Source organism: Thunnus albacares, chromosome 5 (assembly GCF_914725855.1).
Source record: "Thunnus albacares chromosome 5, fThuAlb1.1, whole genome shotgun sequence".
NCBI lineage: Eukaryota > Metazoa > Chordata > Actinopteri > Scombriformes > Scombridae > Thunnus > Thunnus albacares.
This window is the reverse complement of record NC_058110.1, coordinates 23,429,371-23,456,741: the sequence shown is the minus strand read 5'-3', so window position 1 is coordinate 23,456,741 and position 27,371 is coordinate 23,429,371. Positions and strand designations below refer to the sequence as shown.

The window sequence follows — 27,371 nt, the reverse complement described above, 5'->3', positions numbered from 1 at the left end:
ATATTAAAAACTTCTTTCAATGTATTATGTCCAACACAACACCATAAACATCTGCCTCAAAAACGACCAGTTTAGGTAACAGCTCTTTGATTTAAAATGACAAATGGGTATTTGATACGAGACTGTTGTATTGGATTATACTGAGCCACTCCAAAATTCCCTCATGTCATGGCAAAAATAATATAGCTGTAAATGGATTCATGGTAGACAAAACTTTTTGTAACAGCCGTTTTACTTCCCTTAACCAAACATCTATTGATCATCTACAGACTATACAGAACTCAGCTGTCAGGCTCTTAACCAGAACTGGTGTGATCACATCAGAGCTTTTCCTGATTTTACTTGCATTTCTCTTTTCTTAAAACTGCCTTTTATTTCTGTGTTTATTTCATTTTAATTTTCTTTTGTTCTGTTTTACATTACAGGAATTGTTTTATCGGTTTCATTATGAATCTGATTATTTTACGATTCATTGATTTTGTGTGACACACTTTCGAAAAGTATAAACAATTATTATTCATATTTGTATTATTATTAAGAAATACAATACCGCCCACACAAGCTGCTTGTATGCACAGTATGCATAATGTCAGTGAATTACTATGCAAGGCCTTTGTATTTATGTAGCACATTTCATTACATGTAAACTCGATGTGTTTTTCATTAAAAATGCATGTGCAAACATCCACCTACCCGAAGGTAGTAAAGATCCACATCCACCTCACAGATACAGCAATGCACAACACACACACACACACACACACACACACACACACACACACACACACACACACACACACACCACAGTAACTCACCATGAACCTGAGAAAACAGAAAGGTTTCAGTTTGCTTTTGAATGTGGAGACAGATCTCAGGTCAGCAGGTAAAAGATGTAGCTACAATCCAAGCAAATATTTGTGCAGGAACGTGTAACAAAGTTCAATACAAGCACGAGTCCTTCTTGAACTTGGCAATTTAATTCTGCTTTTCATCCAGATTAAACAATACATCTCAAGGTGGTTTTGTTGCTTTTCTCCCAGTCTATTGTTGTACCAGTTCAGCAGTAAAACATGTTTGAGATATCGGAGCACACTGTAGAACATCTTAGCCAGCTCTCAATAAATAGAACTTTTAAATATGACAGATTGTATTACAGCAGAGGAATATAAACCTGAAAATGTCTAGCACACAGAACAAGATGCTTCGCACAAAACAACCCCCCTCCCAACCCCAACCCCACCCCACCCGCCCGCACCCCGACAGTTCAGTTGATTGTTGTCGTGAAAATGTGCAGGTTTTATGTAACAGCTTCGAATGATAAAAATCTGTAGACATTTCCACAGGTCCAAGTTGTCATAAATTGCCTCCCACCACACGTCAGGCAGAGAGAGGCGTGTGAGCCTGAACTCGTGTCAAAGTAGTATCCTGTCAACTTTGTTTTCGTTTTTGCAGAGTTTATATATGTACTATCATGTGAAAGAAAACAGGAAGCAGTACATACATGAGAAAACACATACCCTATTGACATTCCAGGAAATAAATACACTTCTTGCTTTGTTTGAAAAATTATTTACACAGTATTGTACATAGAAGAGTTCATAAATTCAGAACTTCCATCCGGGTCTCTCAGTCATAAAAATATAATATATATAATAAAATCTACAGTAAAAGAATGAACTACAATAACAGTTACTGAAATAAACAAAAGACTGTTGACTGTGAATGAATATACAGTACAATCACTGCTTTAAATGTCTTGTATACACAGTAGAAAGCACAAAAGGGTGTGTATGTGCGTGTTTGTTTGCGCGCGTGCGTGTGTGTACTTGTGGAGAGGAATCTAAAATTGACTGAAATCCCTGTTTGGCCACACAACATCATGTTTACTTCAAGACAACCTTGAGAATGAAATGAGAGCTTTTTCCACACAGGAAACCGTCTTGAACTCTCTGAACGTTCATAAAATGCATGAGCATGCACTGTAATTCGCTCTCAAAGTTTCAAATGGTGTCTGACAGCAAAGAGAAGCCCTCTCTACTCGTGTGTGTTTGTTTGAGTGTATGTGTGTGTGTGTGTGTGTGTATGTGTGTGTCTCTATGTGAAGATGCTGACAATCTAGTGGCAGCCACAAGCTCTGACCACCATGTTGCGGTATTTCTTGAGGATGACGTTAGAGCTGTCATCAAAGTAGAGCACTGAGATGGCATGGAGCTGCGTGGGAGCACAACAAGGCTTCGGAACCGTCTCTGGGTTAATGAAATGGACCTGCGTATTGGAACAGAGGAAAATCAAATATTAAATTCATAATTATGCCATAAATGAATATTGGTAAATGGTAAAAAAAAAAAAAAAAGATGGGTCACACAGGGTCATATACATCTTCTGTGTCACATCACTTACAAATCACTGATGACAGTTTGCTTTAAAATACACTCTGCAATTGCTTTGGATCATTAAATACAACAGTTCCAACAGCGGCTACATTGTCTTGACAGTTGATGAGATGATTAGACTCTTAACATGACTGCTGGGTTTGTGTTCCCTACTTTCATGGTTACTCACAAGGGTTTGCACAATAGCATGGTTTGTGGCGTTCATGTAGGAGTTCAGTGGGAAGGCACACTCTCCCTCGCAATAGTACGCTGCATATCCTTCTGGAGCGATGATCCAGTCCTGAGAACAGGGAGGGTGACAGGGACAGAAATTTAGGTCAGGGACTGGGAAAAGGGCGTATTGTGTTGAAAACAGACATTGAGAGAGAAAGAGAGAGCCGGGCTGAGCGTCCCTCGGCACACTAAAGGTGTGATTGTGCGTCTGAAGACCAAATTTAAGACGGATCTGGCCCATATATGGCTATAAATTCGTTTGAATATCGGCTCCAGTTATTGGCGCTTGAGCCACATTTGGGCCTGGAACAATAGATTTAGTTTTAGACACAATGAAGTCTGTTATGATTCTGTGTTTCCTTAACCTGCTGCCACTCTCCCAGTGGCTCTCTATCCCCGTGTGTGTGTGTGTGTGTGTGTATATGTGTGTCTGATTGTGTGAGTGGAGACAGGTGTGCTGGAGTCAGAGCAGAGCCACAACAGCTGCACCTCATCTCAATAATCAAGACCTCTACAAATACTCAGCCCTGCCACTTCCACTCTGCCAGACCATAGCCTCTGTACCAGTCAGTTGATGTGTTGAGCCATTTTTTTTTTCTTCATATATTATCAGTTTTCCTATTGTTGCCAGTTTTTTCCTTTGCCTAGCCCTGTCTCCCCACAGTCCTGTCTGCTCTGGTTCCAGCCGCTGTCTCGAGCCCCTCGTCTTGTCTCATCAGCCCTGCTTCCCTGCCCTGGATCCCTCATCTTCCCACCTTCCAGTCCAAGCTTCAGCCCTAGACTCCCAGCTTCCAGCCCAAGCCCCGGACCCAGCCCCAGTTTCCCCAGTTACCAGCCTAAACTTCCCCAGGACTGCATTCCCTTTCCCCAGCCTTCACAATAAATATTCTGTTTCTACCATATCCCTGTCCCCTCGCCATGAGTGTCTGCACTTGAGTTCACCTGCTCTGCCCCGCTTAACGAAGTCAAGGGTTCTTCTATGCAAATGCTATTTCCTGCTTTTATAAACAACTACATAAACATAAGTTTATATAGTTTTGTTTATACTGTTATGATGAAATTTAGTTATGCTGTTTTCTGTAATAGAGGCACTTTATTATAAATACTATTGTATTTTGCATCTTTACTAAATAGTCCATTCTAGCATCTTTTAGGAGAGTATTATAATTGCACATTGTCAACTGTTAATCAAAACATACATTTAAGGCTGCAATCAAAGACTATTTTCGTTATCTATTAATCTGCCAATTATTTTTTCAATTAATCACTTGAATCATCGTTTGGTCTATAAAAAAAATCCCCATAAATTCCCCACAACCATAAGATATTCATGTTTGAAAAGCTGGAACCAGTGACATTTTTACTTGAAAAATTATTAAAATGATTAACAGTATTATCAAAATGGTTGCTAATTAATTTTGTGCTGATTGAGTGATTGATTCAATTGGTCAACTAACTGTGATTGATTCAATTGATCCGCTAATTGATTCAGTTCTTCATGACTTTTTTTAACATGCAAAGGGGTTTGATGTTTTTTGTTTTTTTTTACAGAGGTAAGATCTGCAGATCTTTTATCACCCGAAATCTTTTTCATCTGGATTGTGGCAGCTGGACAGTAAGACACTGTTTAAATTTTAGTGAGAACATCAAGCTGATTTCTTGGATAAAAGCTGCAACCAGGAGTGCCTGATTTAGGCTTCTGTTGGGCCAAGCAATTTTGGCTACTTGGGTGAGGAATGCTTTCCATACCTGCCACCCCAGGTCTCTGAAACTGACGTAGAGCTCATGCTTCTTACACGCCTGCTTCTGATCAGTACTGCTGTTTTCTGAGAAAGAGGATAGACAGACAGACAGATAGAGAAAGAAAGAAAGAAACAGAGAGAGTATACTTTAGTACACGTGTTGTTATCCAATTCAGCGACAAAAGTAACTATTTACTGCAGTCAGACCTCAATTAGGTAAAAGATGATAAAGAACAGACCTAAACACAGCAAATGTCCTCATACAAAACATTAACATTTAAACAATGGCTGAAGGAAATCACCTCCAGATACAGCAGCAGTTTGGTAATTGTTTCAAATGAATGGGCCACCCTGCTTAGAGGTCACTCTCTGCTGGGCTTTGAGTTTCCACTGGCTGAAACAGATGTGCACACAGAGAAGGCTCTCCACATTTTTCATAACTCAACTTGTATTTGTTTTCTCTCCTTTCTCTTCATGATTCTTTTTTCCTTTCACCCCATCCGTGTGTTAAATAAGAATAGTCTGTTTTCTATCTAATGGTATCTCTCTTTTTTTCTGGTGATCTCTGGGGCTCTGTGGTACATTAGTTCCTAAGAGTGGTTCACATTGGAAATGATCATGAGCGACTGGTTCTCATCATCCAGTTAAAGACTGCTGGTATCCAAAGTTCCAAACAGGCCCATTTGGCCCATGTGTTGTGGCCCCGGTTGCCCCACAGCACACCGCAGATGTGTTCTGCCATAAAAGCCTGCGCTGCCTTACCTCCATGCAGGGAACTTGGCCCCGACTGCTCTGTAATGCTTGTGTAAATAAACAAAGACAGCAGAGGGATATTTGAAGCTCAGGCATTACAGTCTAATGTTTCAGCGCTTCACATAAACACAGCCCTCTCACACCTACAAAACAAAGGCCCCAAATATACATTGCATGCTTTGTTGTGCAAGAATCATATAAATTCCAATGACATACTATTGTTTGTTCTGCACCTATTGTATATTTTTGGGTGCATGTTTGCATGTATATGTGTTCATACTGTATGTGTTGGCCATTGTACTGTGTAAATGTAGAGAATTCTCATATGGACCGACAAGTACAAGTCATCTGTGTGCCATTCCACGGATTCCTCACAGAGCCAACAAAAGCCAGATTAAACCAGAAGTCAGCCCAACACAACAGTATAAATCAGCACTGACTGTATATACAGCACACACATTTTCTGCCTTTACCTGCAACGTTGGCCACTCTGAGTGCCTCTTGGCTCTTTGCCCCTTTGGAGCGGTTGGGGTTACGCTGTTTGGCCCCCCCTGGTGCTGAGCGGATGCTTCGCAGGTGCACCTCAGTGGCTTTGAAGAAGGCCACCATGAAGGGCTGTTTATTCTGAGGCCCACTACGACCAATCAACCCCGCCACACGAGGATTAATACTCTCTCCTGTAGGGGGCAACGAAGAGAACAGTACAACAGGTGTTGGCATGTCAAAGAAATCTAGATTTTATTCATACATGGCAATGCACAAAGAGAAAGGGAATACTTTTGAAATCCAATAAATGTTGGTGTGCGTGTGGTCTTCTGTTTTCTAACTGAAACCACTTTTGTTGTGTTTATAATGTTGCATTCAGTTTTACAAATGAGATTTTCCTCTGTGAATTCCTTTCCCTTTTTTCCCCCCCTTTCTAACTCTGAAATGCCAAGAACAAACGTAGCAATGAACATCAAAGCCGCCCTGCTTGTGTTTGTGTGTGTGGGTGTGTTTGTGCACGCACGTGCGTGCGTTGTCTGCAGTGTCTATCTTGTTCTCACGCGGAAGAATGTGTGTCTGATCACCGTTTGGTGGTTAATCAAGGCTTCTGGTCGCTGCTGGCGACGGGACGTCCCGTGTGCCTGTCTGTACATGCTCGCTAACCCTTCATACCCGATCCAACACACAAACACACACTCATGGATACAGCCTCCCCAGCACTCCCCTCCCGCAACATGAAAGCAATACTGTGTCTGTTTTCCTCACCTAACATGTAACATCCTGCCATCTTGCTAGAGATAATATTCTCAAACACACTCTTGTGCTCTACAGTGTTTGTTGACAAAGTTCTCCAGTGACTAACATCCAAGCTTCGTGATGACAAACTCCCGCTGAGATGTTATCGTTACGATAACGCAGTGTATTTTCTGCATGCCTTCTAATGATGCTGAGGGTATGACGGATGATGATGGTGATGAATGATTGATGATGAATGACGAGAAGCAGGGTTTGATTTATCTTTGCTGTGTAAACACAGACAATGAATCAACTGATTCTTTGGCCTTCAGGATATTAAATCCTAAACAGCCATGATGTGGGCTTATACATGTTATATTATACTGCAGACCCTTTTGTTTGTTAGATGTCCAACAATATCAACTCCTCATTACAGCAATACAAATGGTTAACTTGGATCTGTTTGAGAAATATGTTAATGTGATGGTTGAGTGGTTTCTACATAGGAGTGGTAACTAATTACAATAATAAAAAAGTAAGTTTCTGTTATATTTTCATGTACACAGCACCTCACATTGGCAACATGACCACCTATAACTTTCTAAATGCTTGAGGCTGAAGCCAATGCGGAAGCACCAGTGCAATGCCACTAACACTTGCTAGATGCTGGCTCCAAAAAAATCATGGGCTCCAATTGGCTCCCATTCAAAAAGTGTCAACTTCTCTCCAGAAATACAATCACTACAATACAGTCGATCATTTTTTTCAACGAGTATTAAGGTCTCAATCGCTAAATTCGGGCCCTCTAATAAGTGTGCTGGTGGTCATTTCGGAAATTATTGCTCTGTTAATAAGATTTGAAGACATATAGTGGGTTTTGATGGCGTGTGGGCGTTGATTGACAGCTTCGATTGACAGTTCGCTTGCCTGCTGCTCTCCCTGGCTCCAGGACTCATACTGAGTCAGATTATTGTTGCAATATTTAGATAAGTTTAATGTGACTTGATTATGATACCTGCCCTGTTAGCACAATTGAGCTAAAGTAGCTAACATTCACTTCAGCCTGAGGTAGCGGAGCATGTTTCCAGAGTGTGAAAGGTAACACCCTGCACTCCTGCAAGGTCCTGGCTCCAAATGGAAAAGGTGGCAATGACCATAAGCTGCAGATCTGGGCTTCAGACTGGCTCCAGTGAAAACCAATGGGTGACATCATACCTTGCTACATCCATCTTTTTTATGGAATACACTGATGAGAGTGACACTCACCATTTGTGCTCTCCAGAGCCAACTGTAGACCCAGGTTTCTGCCTGGGTTCAGGACCCAGTGGTTACTGGTGGCTGTCACGTCAAAAACCAGCCAGCCCTCCTGTGCTGCCCAGATCACCCTTGAGTCCAGGAGAAACAGGTCAGACTCCCTGAAAAAGTACACAGGAGACAATAAAAGTTCACACTTGCAGTCAGAGACGAACAAAGTCAACAGGGATTAAATGCACAATTACAAAAGATAGGTCGAAACCATGTGACAGAGTGTAAAACCAAGTGACCGAAGCGCAAAGCAAAGTAATGGAGCGCAGAGAGGGATTCAGAGGAGTGTGATGGAGTGAAACAAAGGGAGAGAGAGATGGAGCAAGAAACTAGTGAGGGAGGTAGGGGAGGGAGGCTCCAGATGGTGAGGCCCAGGGGAACACTTCATTTTCTTAATTGACAATAATGGCTTTATAAACGACGGGTCCTTTCATACACTACGCACAGTCCATCACTGGCTGGAATTTTGTGGGAGAGCCAGAAAGCCACAGAGAGAGAGAGAGAGAGCGAGAGAGAGAGAGAGAGAGAGAGAGTGAGAAAGAGACAGAGAGAGAGAGAGAAAACACAGCTGCGAAAGAGGAAAAAAACTGTGTGAAAAGTAGCGAGTGAAATACTGCATGTCCAAGTCAGTCCTATTGTCCAACTCTGAACTCTGGATTTTCTACTCTTTCACCATTGGAGACTAAAATCCCTTGTTCTTCATGTGGCCATTCATGTATCCCGACCTATTTTCTGACTGGGCAGATAGTGTGTCACAGAGCTCTGCTTCATTCATGTACCCAGGCCTGTCTCTGGCAGAGGAATAAATGACTGTGTTGTTCCCTCCGGACAACAGAAACCTTTAGGAGGGGTCGAAGAGAGCAGGACATGGGCCATTCCAGAGTTACATACACCTTCTGGACAGCCCGGATTAGACGCATAGAGAAGGTGGGGCAAAATCCTGCTTTGATTGGATAAGCTTCCAGAACAGGACTGGGATTTCTTCTTATTTTCATTATTGATTAATATGTTGTGTTCTTTATTAATTCATTAATTCTACAGTCTATAAAATATCAGAATATAGTAAAAAGGCCAATCACAAATTTAGTCATCAGTCCAAAACCCAAAGAGATTCAATTAACAAAGATATAAAACAGAGAAAAGTCGCAATTCCTCACATTTAAAAAAAATGGAAACAGCAAGTGTGTGCCATTTTTTCTAAACCCAACAATGTATTTGTCCATCTATCAATTCTTGCTCATTTCCCACTCAACCCTAAGGCCGTTCAGGATGTGAATCTTTAAAAACAGCTCACAAATACAGTTGTTGTTTTTTTTTTACAATTATTTCCTAGAACAGCCAGGCATGGATTAATCTACATTTGGTACTACTATACTAAGATGATGTATATGGGACTGACCAAATAAATGCCCATATTCCTGGCAATGAAGGAACATTTTACTAAGTGCAACTGGTTCAATGATGTGTTTTTAATAAATTTGGACAACAATGGAGGTCTATGGCACAGAGGGATAATGCTATATCTGACTTTGGCTACACAGACAAAATATGTTAGTAGAATCAATTCATTGTTGGTCTGTTCATGGCATATAATACAGAATATCAACAGACTTATCCTTTAACAATTAATCAATAATAAAAATGGCCACAGAACCATATACCCATGCTCACCTATCAGAGTGTTCCTCCAGCACCTGGTAGACACTGATGCGGAAGGTCTCATTATCGTAACGTTCATGGATGAAGTCTTTATATATACGAAACTCAGCAGCAGTGACTGCTTCGCCCTCGGGGATCCGTGATAGGTCGAATCTGAACTCTCGATGATGCCGCCGCACTGGTAGGAATTCCTTGTCGTGCTCCACTGCAAGAAGTAAACATGAAACGAAAAATGTGTCAGACAGATTTTATGTATGCAGAGACTGTTTTTTTTTTTTTTACATGAGCTATTTTGCATCCCCAATTGAGTCACTTACCAGCAGGGATACAAAATGACTGCAAGGAGACAATTTGGGATGATGTGACTTCAGCTTTTTGTGTGACATTAAGTTGCTTAGAAATAAACTATATTTTTCAAAAAGAGGTAGAGAAGACGTCTTTTCTTCTCAGAGTTATCCTTCCACCACAGTCCATTACGCTTAGTTGTTAGCAAGGAGCTGACATAGCTTGTCAGACTCAGGGTCAGTCCCAGATTAAACACATCTATAGATATGCAGTACACGTGTTGTCTTATGATTGAAACATTCATGAGGAGCAGGACTAGGAGAAATGCATCTGGCGCACACCAAGCAATGATAGAGAGATGCAGGCGGACTCTGACAGCTTTATGAGTGCCTTTCTTCTCCCTCTCTTCCTCTCATAGCCCCAGAGAGTCATCCAGTCTGCCCTTCATCTGGTTCTCATGAGTTGGGGCTCCATGCTTGGTGTACCCCTTCCCCATCCCCTCCTCTCTCTCTCTTCCTTACGTCCGAGCTTTCCAACCCCCTCCCTGTACCCCCAAGACATGCCCCCCTTCCCACCCTGACCCTGCTCCTCTCATGTCCCAGCAGGACATCCCAGGGGTCAGTGCCTTGTCTCTCATCATCTCGCTCTCCCTCCACTTCCCTCTTTATCAACTGTCAGACAGACCCCACACACATCCATACACATACAAACAGATACATAAAGACACACACAAACACACTAAGTGATTTATAAACTTGCAAAATAAAAACAATATATTATCTATCCAGTCATGGTGGCATTTCATCTGTCTTCTTTTTGTTCTTTAACATGGACATCCCTCTATACATTAAAGCAATGGATTCATTTATTGATTTTATGACAGAAAATTAATTAATAGTGATTTTTGATTGCATTTTTAAGTAATTTAGTAGCAAAAAATGCAGAGCAGGTAACGCCAGAAAGCATAAGTGTGTAGATATTTGCTCTGTTTTATACCATTGCAAATCTTTGGGTTTTAGACTGTTGGTCAGACAAAACAAGCTATTTAAAGGCATCACCTCGGGCTCTGGAAAATTGTGATGGGCATTTTTCTTTACTATTTTCTGACATTATACATACTGGATATAAGTATGATTTCTGAAAACAGATTCATCGATAATGAAAATAACTGTTTGTAGTCCTAATACAGTTTTGTGCGACCAACGGTCCGAAACAAACAAACAAACAAAAATTTTAATTATATTAAACAAAGAAAAGCTGGAAATCCTCACATTGAAGGAGTGGAAACCAGAGAATATTTGGTATTTTCACTTTATAGGTGACTTAAACAGTTTAGCAATTATCTAAATTGTTGCAGATTAATTTTCTGCCAATCAACTAATTGACTAATTGTGTCAGCTCCAATCTCAACCACATGCTGCTGCAGGCCTGAGTCCGAGTTGACATAGGTGACATAGGAAAACCCTCTTCCCTCCTCTGCACCATCCATCGACCAACCACTGCTACTCAACAATACCTCATCAAAGTCGACTGCCTCTGAACTCTGCACAACTTTGGCATGAAAAACATCTGAGGATCTCTGCCAAGCCAACATCACATATGTACATAAATGGACAACAACACATACAAACCACTATTACAATGCAAAAGAATTTCTGATGATAGCATACTTGCTCTGTAGCAGCTGTCAGTAATATAAATGTGCAATGATCTAAACGTTATGCAAGTTTCACTACACTGCTAGTGTGTTGTTATTTCCTTCACTGTACACCTGCCTCTTTGTCTTCCTCAGCCCTGTTTCCCCTCTTGCCTCTTATGTGGTTTTCCCAGCAGACTCTCTCCCTTGCATCCCCTTTTCATTTATGCCTCTATTAAACCCAGTTGCTGAAGGACATTATACAAAGGCAGCACTGTGAGATGATTGGCCGGAGCAGGAGCAACAGAAAGGATCTAATTACTCTTCAATGAGGGACAGTTCTGCTCTCTGTTGGCCATTAGATGCTCTAGCTTTAGGCTCCCATTGTCCTCCATCTGCTATAGGCACACACTGGACTGGTTTGGAAATCTGTTTGACTCCTCTTGAAAACAAAGGAGTTCAAGGTTATGTTTACTTCACTGTAGACCTTTATCGATTCAACATCACTTCCTACATCACCCCCCCCCCCCCCCCCCCCCCCCCCCCCCTTTATTTTATTACTTCTTTTCATTCTTCCAGCCCCACTCTCTGTCCACACTGATGAATCACTCGATCAATCCAGGCTTTCATCGAGTCCCCGCCCCCCAAGTAACACTTTACAACATTACACTGAGTGTGTTGACAACGCATACATTCTACTGCTGTAAAAGTCTAAATCTCACGGGAGTCATCAGCCTGGTTTACACTGCAACACCTGCAGCTCACCTCACAGTCTGGTTCTCCTATACTAGCCTGCAGACTAGGGCAATAATTCAACATTTTCTAGTTCATTATCTTTTACTGGAATTGTATCGTGATGATATGACCACACTGTTAGTTAGAAAGTTGTTGAAAATGGGTTATTGAGCAAAACATGTTTTAAAGGATAAGGCTGCAATTTTCTATGTTTTTTTTATTGTCAGCAAATCTCATGTGCAGAGCCAAACCAAAAATGACTTGATCTGCTTACAAGTATTGTGTGTGTGTATCCAAAGCCTGATATATCTTGTTACTCTGTGCTGTAGACCTCTGTTGTTCTCCAAAAACTTGAGTTCTTGAGACCAAAGTCGGTTGTGATATGTAGCACAAGTTAGAAAAGCTCTGTAAATGGAACCATATTCTCACGCATGCTTTACACAGAACTACTCTCCTGAGACTGAAAATGTGATCGCTGGTATTAGTCTTTGGAGCTGTTTCTAAACAAACTACTTTCACTGTAATCTTCGTGGCGAAGGAACATGTCACCCAGTGCAGCGGTGTGGCTCATTGATGTGTTTTTCATCATTTTTGGACAACAATGGAGGCCTACAGCAAATTGGAAAATGATATATCAGACTTTGGATACACACATAATACTTGTAAGTTGGATCAGTTCATTTTGGGTTCGGCACTGCACATAAAATGTGTTGACAACAAGAAACATATAAAAAATTGGTATCACAAAAAATACTCTTACTAATATGGTAATATTGAGTTGTACGATCACTCCCAGCCTTACTGCAAACACACAGATCATAGCAGAGGATGTGTTCTGTATTCAAAGGAGGACCATAAAAAAATAACGACCACCATTTTCATTTTATTATTCAGCCAGGAAACAATTACTTCATGCTTTTGGTACCCTCTCACACATTTTCATTTCTCCTTCATACCTCTTGGCTCCAAGGCTTGCTTATTCTTCTACCACATCAGGGACCTCTCCCTCCTCCTGTAGCCCAGTGCAGGTGCACTCCCTCTAGGGAGAAAGCCAGACCTGTTCTTTAGCCTCCGGAGCAGCCGACCCACCCCTTAACTGTAAAAGCTCTTTATCTTTGTGCTTGTGAGAACAGCTGGATGCTGCTGTGAAACTCCCACACTGACTATTTCTCTCACATCGCTTTCCATTTCCACTCCTCAATGCATGAATTTCATCTGTATAGTTTGAGATAAAATTAGATCGAGTGTAGCTTTATCCTCTGCTGTGATTCTGCCGTTTGTCTCTCTGTTTCTTTCTCTTTCTCGTACAGGCCATTATAGCAGTATGGCAATCATTAGATGAGGGGAAGAGGCACAGTTAAAGCCAAGCGGGTGCATTTATGACTTCCTCTGGGAGGAAGTGAGTAGCCATCGCCCCACCTGTGTCACAAACATACACACACCGCAAACATGGCAAACACACCCTCTCTTGCCATATGAGCCCTTCATTCAGAGCACCCGGCGTCCAGATCAGTTGCTGCTCCTCACACGGACACACACACACACACACACACTCCCATGCACACAAACAACTATCATAAAGTATTGCCTGTGAAGTGAATGGTCTTGTGCGTCACAACACGGTAACACAATCATTATGGGTTTCTGTAATCCATAATTAGAGATGCAACAACACACATACATGCAGACACAGACAAACACACACAAGCACACAAACCTATACACATACACTGTGAGCTGCTTTTATCATTCAGTCTGACGTCTGATTTGCTTTTTATACAAACTGCTGATGATGCACAGTTGTCCCACATCAATTGACTTGAGCAGACCACACACGTGCACAGCAGCGCACATCAGAGATGTCGAAATGATGATGAATTCACCATCCTCCAAGCCTTCAGTGCACCTGGCAACCAGAGGGTTACTACCATATGATCACTCTGTTCGCATCTTCCAAGATTTATGCTTCCCCATGGGGCATACAGCTTCCTTATCACGTTCTACACAACAGAGAGGCTGCGCCTGCTAAAAGTCAAAACCTCAGATCTTTTCCCAGAAAATGATCAACAGTTATTTAAGGCTCTACTTGCAATGATTTCCCAATTTTATTTCAATTCGCTTTATTTTTCTTTCATAAATAATATATTTCTTCTAAAAAGCTCTAAATCCATCAAAAAGAATGAAAACTTGTTCTGTCTGTAGTAAACCATTGGCTGTCTTTAAAGACCAAGTCTGGTGATATGTTATTTATTTCTTATTTTCAACAAATCCCTAAAAAGTATTGTCTGTGGCATGAAAGCCTTATATATCTTTTTCCTCAGTGCCATAGATTGTCCAAAAATGATTAAAAACACATCAGTGGGCCACACTGTAGCACTGGATGACATGTTGCTTCAATATCGTGAAAATGGTCAATGTAGTTTATTTTGAGTTGATCCCACATACACCATCTTGGTGGCGTTTATACTCGCTAACGCACCCAATCTGCAGCTAAAAATAGTCCCCAACAAGTACACCATTTACTCCTTTTTGAATAACATTTGCTAAAAAACTACAGTGCCCATCTGTTTTGAAGAATCATTTAGCCTTTTTTAACAATAAAATCATACATTTATGACCTCTTTTTAAATATTTACGTCTCATGGAACTACTGGGTTTGGGGCTGAAAGGCATAAACAGGCTGGAGAAAAGTACTGAGAGACGAACAAACACATGGTTTTGGTCTTTTCATGGGAGTTTTTGAACAACAACAAAAATATCAAATATCATCAGTGTAATTCCTTTTTCTCTCTACTTGCATGCTTCCTTCTCTTCTCCTTTTATTCTCCTCTCCCTCCTATCCCCCTCTCCTGCCGGGCTTGTAGACCTAAGACACTTCTCCAACACCTCAGGCTCCGGAGCAGCAGCGGACAGATCTGACGGCTCGCATTAGCCCAAGTGTCTGTTCAGCACCCTCACACCCCTCAGTCCCGCCCTGCACACTTCCGCTGCTCCACAGGGGGGATCTCACCCCTGGCACTGCTCTCACTTCTCTAAACCGATGGCTTAAGCTTAGCCCCCTCCCCTCCTGCCCTCAGTTCTCTTGAGATAATTGTGCCATCACTATCTGCACCTCATTCTGCATCCCTGTAGAGCCCATTAACTCTAACAGCACACTTGGTTCCTAAAAACAGACACTAGTAAAGCATCAAGGCAAGGTCACTCAAATCAGGCTCAGATAGTTTTATGACAGTGATCTGGAGGATCATGAAGGAACTGTAACGCTACATAGTCATGCCGATTTGACTGATGCACCATAACGATCTGTCTCTTTCTTCCTTTCAGTTGCTCTTACGCCAACAATGTTTTAATTACAGTACTGGGAACAAGTAAGTCATAGTTTCCGAATGCTAAAAGGAGAGAGAGGAAGAAAAACGGAGTGCAAGGAAGGGGCAGATTGCTCAAGATGTTTATCCTATAAAGAGTAAAGAGGGTTTGATCTCTTGGGTACCGGGTGACTACCCACAGTAGGGCGATTACCACGTTAGGAAACATCCTGCCCACTGGCGACTACTGATGACATCATGCCTGTGTGATGTATTTATACTGCTGCAGGGCCTGACAGCACTGGCTCCCTGGGAAAGGGTCAAAAGAGTTTCATGCTATAACTTAACTCACACTTAACGATCATTAACTCACCGCAGCGTGTGTGCGTGTGTGCGCGATCATGTACACATGCCTTTGAGCCTGCCTTCCTGCCTGTGTGCAAGTAGAGGCAGTAACCACAGGAAGAAGAGTCTTTTACATTTAAGACTTGTGGTCAAACCAAATTTTTCTGAGTTCTCTAGCCTGTCAGCCATTGACAGGTCTCAGATTATACTCACAGCGGCAATGTTGACCTCTCCCTCTCCCTCTCACTGCAGCCATCAAACATGCTTGCCCTCTGCACCCATAAACTGTAGTGCTGGGTTCCACCTCATGCTTCGCTGGGCATCATGGACCAGAGATTTACTGGATATGTAACAGCCTGGAACTCACAGGAATGTATCTGACTCTTTGGCGCTCTACCTCTGCCCTTTACACAGCACTCAGGCAGCGGCTGTGTTAAAGGGGTAGTTCATCTTCATCTACAAAAACACATATTTTTTCACTTTCCCATAGTGGTATTTAGCTATGCAGATAGGTTTTGAGAAACAGTATATCCATGTCTGCTGCTACTCAAATCCAATAGTAGTGAATGCAATTTCATTCGTGGTGCACACAATGTTGAAAAATGACATTTAAAGGGGATATATTATGCTTTTTGTGATTTTCTGTTATTCTGTATACTGTTATAATGTCTAGGTTAAACATGCTCAGTCTTCGATGTTACCTCTACTTCCCCACTGAACTGACTTTAGATTGTTCGCACATGCCCACAAATGGCCGTCCGTTCCGCATCCTTTGTTGCTAAGGTTTTTGCTAAGGTTGTTCCATGGGTTTTTCACATTGTTCACTCACATATTTCAGATCGGATTTCAGCTTGAACATCCGTACACATGTATATAACATTTTGGGTAAAGGCCGAGAAAAAGAGGTGAATTCCTACAACTACTGTTTGTTAATGTAGCCTCTGGAGCCAGAGGGATCTGCCGAGGGGCATCTTACGGAAGCTGACCAATGAGAACAGAGTAGCCTCAGGGGGAGGGGGGCCTTAAAGAGACAGGAGCTAAAACAGCCTGTTTCAGACAGAGGCTGAACTGAGGGGCTGCCTAAAGGGCCAGTCTAAGATAAATAAGGAGTTTTTTAAACTGTGAATCATGCAAAGATATTCGAGTAGAGCATCTGAATAAAAATACAAACCAGGAACTGTGCATGATATGCCCCTTTTAAAATTCGACAGCAACATCTCTCTCCAAAATCAGTTACTCTGTATAATACACATGGTGGAAAGTAGTTCCATAGACCCGAAGATAAATGCAGGGCTAGATACTAAAGGCCGACCAATATATCAGCCAATATTAGCTCATAGCAGATACAGTACCAGTCAAAAGTTTGGACACTTTCCCATTGTCTTGAATGAGAAGGTGTGTCCAAACTTTTGACTGGTACTGTATATTTGTATTGGCGCATATGTCAGCCAATAACTGATGAGAAATTGAAGTCTTGCTATCGGCCTAAAAAATCCTTTAGTGTGGCTATACTAGGCACCATTAGTAGTATGTGAGAAAATATAATTTCTTTATAATTTGGGTGAACCCAAAGTGATGAATCTGAGGAGCCCTGCAGGACAAATTGAGTCATCTCTGAAATCATCACGTTCCCTCAGAGGTCTGTCAAGCGAGATTGTACATTAGTGAAAAGCGATGGTGACAAAAACAAAACAAAACAAAACCCACATCCTTCATCTTCATGCTCAGCGGTCGTTGCGCTGTGGTGTGATGTATGATGTGTTGAGAGACAGGGGTGAAGGAGTGTGGACAGGGATCTCTCTCTGTGCTAATGCCACTATTACCATCTGCACTTCCTCTCAGCTAGAGGATAAAACAACTCTGAGACGTGGAACCACAGTCATTCCCCCACTCACTCTTACCCTCATCCCCTTGTTTTTATCCTTTTGCGGCCACAGGAGCCGCACCCTCCTCAACCAGCCAAGCCGCCTCTTATTATAGACCTCAGGAAAATTCACATACAATACACACATTGGCATAAAAGAGACACAGACATTTCCCGGTGTCTACATAAAACCTCCTGCATCCCAGAGTGGTAGAGTGGCATCTTATGCACACATGACAGGCACATTGGCACCCTGATTTTAACAGCTTGTTGTTTATTTTGTTTAATTACAGCCCGTTCCTTTCTAAAATAAACAAAATAGCTGTGGAGGAAACACAAGGGAAACACAGCTGCAAGCTTGCCTAAATAAATAGAAACCTACCACATGCAGTTCATACTCCATGCTGCACAGACGCAATATTTCATCACTTATCGTAAAAACACTCGCATACAGTTGTTGCTTGGCTTTTACAATCTTTGATTTGGCTGTTGGAGTCTGGTGAGGAATCTGGTCAGTATTATGGGCTTCCGCTAACGCAATCTTCCGTTAGGAGACCTAACACACATCACACAGTGCAGCTGGTGACTGGGCAGGGTAGGTGGCTCTAAAATAGTGTTTTACTTTGCACAAACACACACATAACAGCTCAAACGCAAATGTTCTCAAGCACACAATGTTCCCAAGAGGAAAGAAAGAAAGAAAGAAAAGAAATTCATGGCATCCATTCGTGATCCACCTTTCCCCACTCCTCTCCTCTTCCGTTATCCTTTTCTCTTCTCTCTCCTTTCCACTTCTCTCTTTTCCTTCTTCCCTCATCTCATTCCTCCTCTCTTCTCCTCCCCATCAGTGCCCCAGTACCAAGCAAAGAGTGCCGTATTTGTTTTTAAAGCAGCAGAGCTGTTGGTCCCAGGATCTCTGGCTGTGCTCTGGCCCACATCTGCTCTCACAGCTTCACTGCTTGGTACCCGCCGTCATGGAAGTGCAGGGGAGTCTTATAAGCTGCCGGTCACTGATAAGGCAAGGCCAAAGTAACCCAGATGAAAGAAAATTGGCTGAATGGGTGTCTTCCTGTGCACATTTTATAATCACACAGCTCACTTTCCCTTCTTTCTGAATGCAACTTTGTGGTGGTCACATGTTGTCTGATGGGCAAATTATTGTCAGTATACCACAAAACTGGAGCCACATTCAGAGAGAAAGAAGAAAGCAGCAGAGCAAGACAGTAAAATTATTAAAAAAAAACTAAAATGAGCCCAACATTCCTGGCAGAGAAGGAGCTCCGTCCATCATTGAAGCAGAGTGAGAACGCCTGCTGCTTAGTACATCTGGGCCTTTTGACCACTCGCCACATTGTCAAGTCCCACCCGTGGAGTGTTTCATCATCTCTCCCAGCAAGTGCCCCGGCCTGGCCAAGAGCACAGAGGCTCTGCTATGTACATCCAGATGTCATTCTGGACTCCTGGGTTCAACAGGTGAATCTCAGAGATAACAAATGGAAAAAAACAGGATTTTCCTGGATCTTGCCGGCTGTGGACTTTGTAAAACTGCCTGAAGCGCATGCGAGAAGAGATTCTTTGTCTCCATTTGTGGTATTTATTTACACACCAGACCTCCATGTAATACATCAAATTGTGGAGTGCATTAAGAGAAATTACCTGACAGGACGGCAGGGCTATCTGTACCAACTGTTACATTCCTCTGCTTCTGCTCACTCCCTGTCCTGCAGAAGGCAATAAAACATGCACTCAATAACACTAATTAGCTCCAGAAACATTCCTTTTGGCCATAAAAAAAAGTGTATGTGTGTTTCTCTCCATGTTCGCACATGAGTGCATGCGTGTACATACACATGCGTGCGCTTTCAGTCCGCTGGGAGAGTATACAGAAGCGATTACATAAATCTACGGGAAGGAGAAAGACATACTAACAGTGTCAAGGACAGACTGCATGCACAGAGGAATGACCGGCCTTCAACACATACTTGTGTTTTAATTTTCTGGCCCTCATGTGAAGCCTCTTTAGACACATTTGGGGAAGCAGCTTCTGGCGTGAAATGGTGAGATCGACAGATTACAACAACTCAACAATGTGAGATACATAGACAAAAAAGTGAGAACAGAGAAAAGTGAAGTACAGAGAAAGGACAAGTTGTGTTTTAGATTCAGAGAAAGTGTGTGTGTGTGTGTGTGTGTGTGTGTGTGTGTGTGTGTGTGTGTGTGTGAAAGAGAGAAAGAGAGAGAGAGAGAGAGGTGGGGAGTGGAAAAACACACAAAAGAACTTGAGAAAGTGTTGAAATGTTTTATGTCTGGGAGCACGGGAGGTTTAAACCTCTGGAGGTGAGGGCCAGAGCTGGAGGTTGGAGACTAAACACCGCACAACACTACTGGGACCATATGATAACTAACTAATTAAAGCTAGGAGGCCAGTGCTGATAATCAATACTGCTAGTTCAGGAAGGCAGGAAGGGAAATTTGGTGTCAGATGGTCCTGCGTGTGGAATGGAGTGGAGACAGGGCCAGACATGATGGTGGAGGTCGCGATGAGGGGACTTGCTGGACTCTGAAAAGATAAAGTTTCTCTGCACAGCTGCTTTGGCCTGCAGACAGAGGGAAACATCTGTATTAACCTCAGCACCACGGGCAGCCCACTCTGGAGAGGAATGCAAGGAGCAATAGAGAGAAGGGTGGGGAGAGAATGAACGGGAGATATGTTTTTAAAAAAAGAGGGGGTATTGGAGTACTTGAAATTACAAACGTGGACGACTCTGCTTCTCTGCTATCAGCTATAAAACTAAAGCTGGGTTAAACACATGCTTCTAGCGTGACTGTAGTGTGACACAACTGCTTCTGAGCATGCAGCCGTACGTGTGTGTGCCGGTGATACAATGCTGTCTGAAAGCCAAAGCCTCTAATAAATCCAAACTAATTTACCAGTTAGACATTTCTTCAACTCTCTGCTTTCCATTACCTTACGATTAACATGTTCTATAAAGCAGGGAGAGCTAGCAGACAAACGTGTGGCAGCTCCTATGGGAGCAGACACAGGGCCGTGAATGGCGGAGGGCCAGGTGGTGCCCTGTCAGGTCACCAAGGTAACGCAGAGGATAATTACCTGCTAGTACACTGACTCACTTCGCATGCCAAGTCTGTACGATACTTCTTCCTTCTCTCATCACAGCCTTAAATCACTAGTTAAATATAGATGGAGCTCCGACATGACACATTTTCATCTGGACTGTTCACCATGTGTAAGGTCACGGCTTGGTTTGGGTGAGATAACAAAGATACGAATGTTTGCTTATTTCAACAAAGAGAGAAAGAAAGCAGAGGAGATTTGTTTGTTTACTCCTCCTCAGCTCCATTTAGTGAAATGTATCACATCTGGTGCTGATTAACAGCAGCAGAGCACTGAGAAATTAAATGCACCCTGGTAGCGCATGTTTTTCATTGGCTTGATAATTGTTCACTTTTTAGATGCTTTTAGTTTACAACAGCACCCCCTCTGAGAGTCCAGACATAGAGGCTGACTTACATCACTGTTACGCATGCAGAGACCCATCAGTAAGAGTTTAGGTACCAAAAACCTTTTTAATATGAACATCTACAAGGTTCCAAACACAGGAACATATAGAAAGAACAGTCACACATATGAACGTAATGGGTGATTGATTGAACATACACACAAGAACTGTGTGATATGGTCTAAGTCCTTATCATGATATCAATAAATATATTTTATATTGATGCATATCATTTGGCAAAATCACATATAAACAAATGTTCAAATATATGTTTAAAGCTATAAACTGTGTTACTGTTATGCAAACCCAAACTCCTTATACTTTATGTGTAAAACAAAATCTTCAGTAATTAATTTAGTTAGTTTTTAATTACAGCTATGAATCATTAAAGGCTTATGCTGCTGTTATATTTCTCTTATTATCAACAAATCTCATAAAACACTAAAACCAACAATGAATTGATCAAGATTTGTCTGTATAGCCAAATCATGATAGTTCCTCTGTGCCATAGACCTTCATTGTTTTCCAAAAAACGATTAAAAAGACACACGCACTGAAGTTTATTTTGAGTCATTTCCACATAATTGTCCTGCTGCGGTACACAAACACTAAAATGTGTATGACAGTAGTCTGCGGCTGAAAATAGTGTCCACTAAATGCACCATTTACTCCCGATTGAGTAATGTTTGCTAAAAACTACAGTGACCAGCTGTTTTACGAAATTACTGAGCCTTTTTTAAAAATGGAAGTATATATTTGTGACTTGTTTTTAAAGATTAACATCTTCAGTAGGAGGCAGTGGCCTTAGGTTTGAGTGCCACAGACATAGAGGAACGGAGACAGACTAACACATTGTTGGTTTTGGGCTTAGAATAGTTGACGATTAGAAAAATGTAGAATAACATCTGTCTAATCCTTTAAGACCATATCATCATAATATGAATCCGCTGAATAAACCGCTATACAGAATTATCACCTAGCTCTAATGTCCACACACATGAACATGGAATGTAGAGCTGCGTCTTTTCCTCAGACTCACCTAGGGTTATGTTAATCCGTGCAGGATTTTATGAGAACAGGAAAGCTGTGACTAATGATACCTCATGATAACATTTTACAGTAAAAGGCTAGAAGTCCCCATCCCCTCCTCCCTCCCACATAAACACAGATGATGATGTTGCTACTGTTTCAGTCATCCAGGATGCAAATAGCAGACGTCAAAGTCACAGTCCTTTCCTGTGGACTGGGAGGTGTCAATAGAGGTTGTGAGGTTGAGCATTATGAGTGTTTGTGCTAGTGCCCGGATGGCTGAGTAAGCTCGGCCTGTGTGAGAGTTTAACATGAACTGAGCTGAACTACAGCTCAGCGCAGGCCAAAATAGTGGCCAAAAGCACTGGAAGCTGTGGTTTGTTAAGGAGGAAATGCCTTAATTCACGGTGGCTGAGGGCTAATGCTGCCAGAGACCACTGGGATTACATTAAATAATTATAAAAAGGATACGTATGAGTGTACCGTATGTTTGTATAGACAACTGACCAGCAGACAGATTGATAGATTTCTTTATAAATGTTGGCAAGTAATATGTTAAAATCCACCTTTTATCTATTTTCCCCTCTTTTCTGTTGACAGTGAATGCCACCTTGAAAGACAGAGAGTGTGTGTGTGTGCTGAGTTAACTTGCTGGCGTGTTATCATGGCATGTCCGGCACACACCCAGTGTCAGGGTGACCTGTGTTGCATGTAGCAGTGTACATTCTGAATGTATGCTGTAAGCCATTTACACAGCTGGGCTTTTAAACTGTAGTGACTCAGTGAGAGGACGTCCCTGGCCTGGGGTCTGTCCCAAAGCCCAACACCCGCCCTAACTGGCTGCACTGGACTCTGCCGCACTCACACAAACTGACAACAAAGTGATTCAGCTCCCCTGAGTGGCAATCAGGAAGGAAGAGGAAATCATTTTTTTCATATTAAGGCTTACTTAAAACAATTAAGTGGCTCATTGTACTGACATATGTTCTTTAACACTGCTGTGATGACTTAGATGGGTAATTTACATTCAATGACTGTAGCTCTCTGTTCTTGTTGTAGTTTTTAGCCCTAAATAAAAATACAAACCAGTGCATGAAAAAAGGCCTCTCAGGAAGCAGTAACCAGTGTACAAAGTCTGACTAATGTACCTTGGCACGGTAGTTATGGAGACATGCAGCGTTTAGAGGGACAGTTTTTAAATAAAAGCCACACTCATTTTGCTCTCAGACAACCTAAATAAGAAAACAAACCCACAATGAGCAAATGTGGAAAGGAAGGAATTTGGAGGAAATCGTCAATCCATTTGATAGCCATCACTTACTTCTCTGTGTCCCTCTCTCTTTTTCTCTCTCTCTCTCTCTCTCTCTCTTTCATGTGAAGGGTAATGAAACAGCATATTATCTGCTGATTTGAATCAAGCTGTCTGGATACATATTTGATGGTATCACATGAGGCTCAGGGAAAAACCTAACAATGAACAACACTGACAGATGCAACACGTGGCAGATAGCGTACTCTATTTAATGACAAACGCCCACTTAATATCCAAATTAGAGATATATATGGGATTATTGAACATGTGCCATGACGAAGACTCAACCTGGGCCAGTTCCATTGGTAATTGCATTAGCTTCAGGACAGTAGTGTGACTTTCTTTCCATGATACTTTAATATATTAAATAAAAATGTTCTCCCTAGCTGACGTGACCCGTCTTTGTTTAGATTTTCTGTGCGCTTTAAGCATCTTTCTTGCAAAAGAGACTGACCCCCGAGTCCCAACCATCTCTCATCGTTCTTTCTCTCTCAAAAGCTCCCTTTTTCTCTGCAGCCTCGGTCCTTTACTTTGCGAGGCCCTTGACTTTGCAAGCTCTGTGGTCAAATCCATCTGTGTCACAGCCTGTCAAAAATAGTCACAATGCAGCAGCTCCCACAGTAATTACACAGTGCAGTGGAGGAACCAGTGTCACCTCCCTCTCTCTTGCCAAGACGCTCCAACAATGATCTTTCCAGGATTGAATGTAAACTTCCAGCTCCTTGCAAGCAGGACTTCACTAAAATGTTGTAGGCTTGCAAACATGTAACTACAGTATGCCTTCACCGAATTTCATTTCCTGTACCACCTGTCAGGCGCCAAATTATGGTAAATACGAATAAGCTCGAATAAAGCATGACTACTCATCATCAAGACTGGGAGAGTTGCTGTGACTGCATGATTTGTTGGGCAAACTGAATTATTATGGTATGTTTCTCCGTCCATAAATCAGACACTGCCTGCTAATGCTGTTATTATTTGCTCTTGACAACCTCTGATTGTTGCTGACAGCCATAAAATAGATTTTTTGAATTTAATAAACATACTGATTAGATAAACAGGGAACAAACATCCAAGAGATAATATTTAACAACCAACAACTAAAAAAGAAAACAAAACAACAATTCTATCGGAAAGTGCATCCTGAAACATAATGACTTATTGTGTGACCATCTCCTTGACCAAACTAACTTTGGATCTTCATTGACTGGTTTCATTCTGTGTTCTGAGTGTTTATATGGATGTCTCCAAATCAGAGTGAAGGGAGGACCCAGTGCACTTTGATCCCACTCTGCTGTTGACTTACTCATTCTTTAGATAACACATGGTTGACATATTAGCTGCTGGCTGCTCCATCATCCACAGCTTGAGCACCTGAACATTAGCTGGTTGCACAGCTGTTAAACAGAGGAGGGTGCAGGAATGTGACTCTAACTGCACCTAGTTTGTGTAGACATAGTTATTGTGCGCCTCTTCTGTGTGCTTGCAGGTGTACCATCAGGAAAATACATGTGTCGCTCTGTAAGGTGAGATAACAAGATAAAATGCCCTATCACTGTTGCCTAAAATACTCATGATGTGTCCTAAAGGCAAAAAGTGGAGAGCAGTACTTAGGGTTATTAATTCACCCTGACAGTCAGTTACAGCATATAAAGACCTGCAGGTGATCACTTGACAACTGACTACAAACCAAAAATGTATGAAAACAGTGTGTATCCTTAACAAAAACTACGTATGTCTTTCTGTTTTGTTCTTCATGACTTTCTCACGTGCCTGAGGGTGCCAAAATAATGACCTAGTCACACTATACGTTACTTTTTAATGCTAAAATAGTGTCATTAAAATATGGTATTTGAGAGACTTGAGAACTGACACTTACACAATATTGACTTCAGTGGCTTTAATCTTTGCCATCATTATAGCTTGATTTATCCTTCAGGTGCTTGTTTTGCTGTATTAAACTCTTGTAAAAAATTGATTTTCAGTTTTATCTACACTAAACAATAGTTTTTGGTCATATAAGGGATGAGAGAACATGCAGCCTACCTAAATTGACAAAGCTCATGACCATGTCTGCATCGTTCAAGAAGTTGTTGTCTTGCAGGCTGGCTATCGGGGGCCCCTGGGTGGTGAAGACGGGCTTGTAGGGGTAGGAGTATCTGTCCTCGTCCCCCTCAGTGGACATGGCGTTGTACAAGTCCAACATAAACATCGGGGCAGCGTTGTGCTTTCCGTGGAGGTGGGGTCGCGGCCGGTGCGGCAGCCCCAGGATCGACAGGATCTCCCGCTGCATCTCTCTGCGCTCCTGGCTCTTGAGCCGACGATGGATAAAACTGGAGTGGAACTCGTTGTCCAAAGTAAAGTTCGTAAAAGCAGTATCCGCCAGTACGCAGTAACTCCAAACCAAGAGTAAAGCGGGAGCTCGTCTATCCAAAATCGGTGCCATAGTAAACGCCGTGCGTAATTGCGCCCAGTTCTGTTCGCCGAAACTCTAGAAAATGGATATTGAACTTTTAGCAACTGGTAGCCTGTGTTCAATATCCAAAATCAGTTACGGACCCTCATGTTGAGGGAAGTGCTCCCAAATGAAACATCAACTTCACTTCAGAGTCCTTTTATTGATTGGTTTTCAGGCGGATTGTGTGCGCGTGCCCTCATCCACAACCTGTGGCCAACAGCTACCAACTGTAGTGCAGCCTGCAACTGCAGAGAGACACGGGAGAGACACGAACAAGTTCTGAGGAGGCGCTCTGTGTGCTGGGAGGAGCAGGAGAAAGAAAGAAAGAGAGAGAGAGAGAGAGAGGGAGAGAGAGAGAGAGGGAGGGAGAGAGAGAGTGATAGAGAGAGAGAGAGAGACAGAGAGAGAGAGAGAGAGAGAGAGTTTTGTGGTTGTCTAATAGAGATAGAGCGTTGGCCTTTGTTTGTTGGAGAAAGGCTTGAGGCTACATGTGCAAATACAAAACGGATTATCACGGGATTTGTATCATGATGCTTCAGTTTATGATAAAGCGTATTTCGTCATTCCTTTCCCACAATTCCATGAGCCTGTGTGGATTCAATAATGACAGATGTGCAGACAGTGACAATAGACCTTTCAGTGTTAGTGTGCTTATGGAAAATAACAGACTTCATATCAGAGAGTAATTATTTGCCTCTGTGGGAGAGGTTGCAACATGCAGTTGCAGTGCTGCCACTATAATAGTTACTCAGTGATCTGCAGGTGCACTCTCTGAATACCTTGGGTCACGTGGGTTGTGAGACTTAAAAGTCAGTTGTCTTTTGATGTCAAAGACCTAGTACTGCGGCCCGTACAACTGCCATTTCACGCCGCATTTTTGAAGATATCCGAGCTTTCTATCCCCACTGCTGGGGCAGGAAGTTTGTGACAAAGGCAGCGGTGCACAGACAGAGCGCAGACTGCGAAGGAGGGGTGCAGATGTTTGGCAGCTGCTTCATCCCTCCATCTGCCCCCCTGGCCCCAGCACCTCTTAAACACCACACTTTAATGGAACGCTCCTGACCCTCTTGTGCGCTCTGCTCTCGCTGACACAGGCGGAGGGATTTCAGATGGCCCTTGCACCAGGAACGGCTGCTTTATCTAGACAGAACTCCTAAAACCTTTTCACTACATAGAGAGTGGAGTTTTATAGGCTCTGTAGTTGAGATGTTTTAGGGCTACAGCTTGCCAGGTGATTTTTATGACAATAAAATTAGACTTCAATGGCACAGCAAGAGAGGCTGCCAGACGGCTTAAGCTATGATTGCAAACAGAGGAAGGGAGGAAAGGAGGCAGAGCGTGTCTTGGGGTCTTCTACACTTAGCTCACCTTCCTGCCCATTTAATGTGGTTGTTCTTGTCTTCAAAGGCGTTCCACTCCTCTTTTTCCAATGACAATTCAACATGGCTGAAAGCCTGAAAGCTTACATAGCCTTCCCCTACTCATTCTGTATATCTAATCCTCTATTTGCTTTTAAATGGCCTTTCAGTAGTAGCCTGTAACATATAAACATTTCTATCCGGTGCCTCAGATAGAATCAGCTAATGGCCGCAGGT

General features: G+C 42.3%; 1 protein-coding gene across 1 annotated transcript; it reads right to left on the bottom strand.

Moving 5' to 3' along the window:
- Positions 1–1,237: 1,237 nt before the first annotated feature.
- On the bottom strand, positions 1,238–26,052 carry bmp7b (bone morphogenetic protein 7b). The gene is made up of 7 exons (XM_044352789.1): positions 25,365–26,052; positions 9,299–9,491; positions 7,589–7,737; positions 5,575–5,778; positions 4,356–4,432; positions 2,563–2,673; positions 1,238–2,265 (listed from the first exon to the last, which is right to left on the bottom strand). Exons 1-7 carry the CDS (start codon positions 25,762–25,764, stop codon positions 2,116–2,118), a joined length of 1,284 nt encoding a protein of 427 aa, XP_044208724.1. The 5' UTR covers positions 25,765–26,052; the 3' UTR covers positions 1,238–2,115.
- Between the last annotated feature and the right edge of the window lie 1,319 nt (positions 26,053–27,371).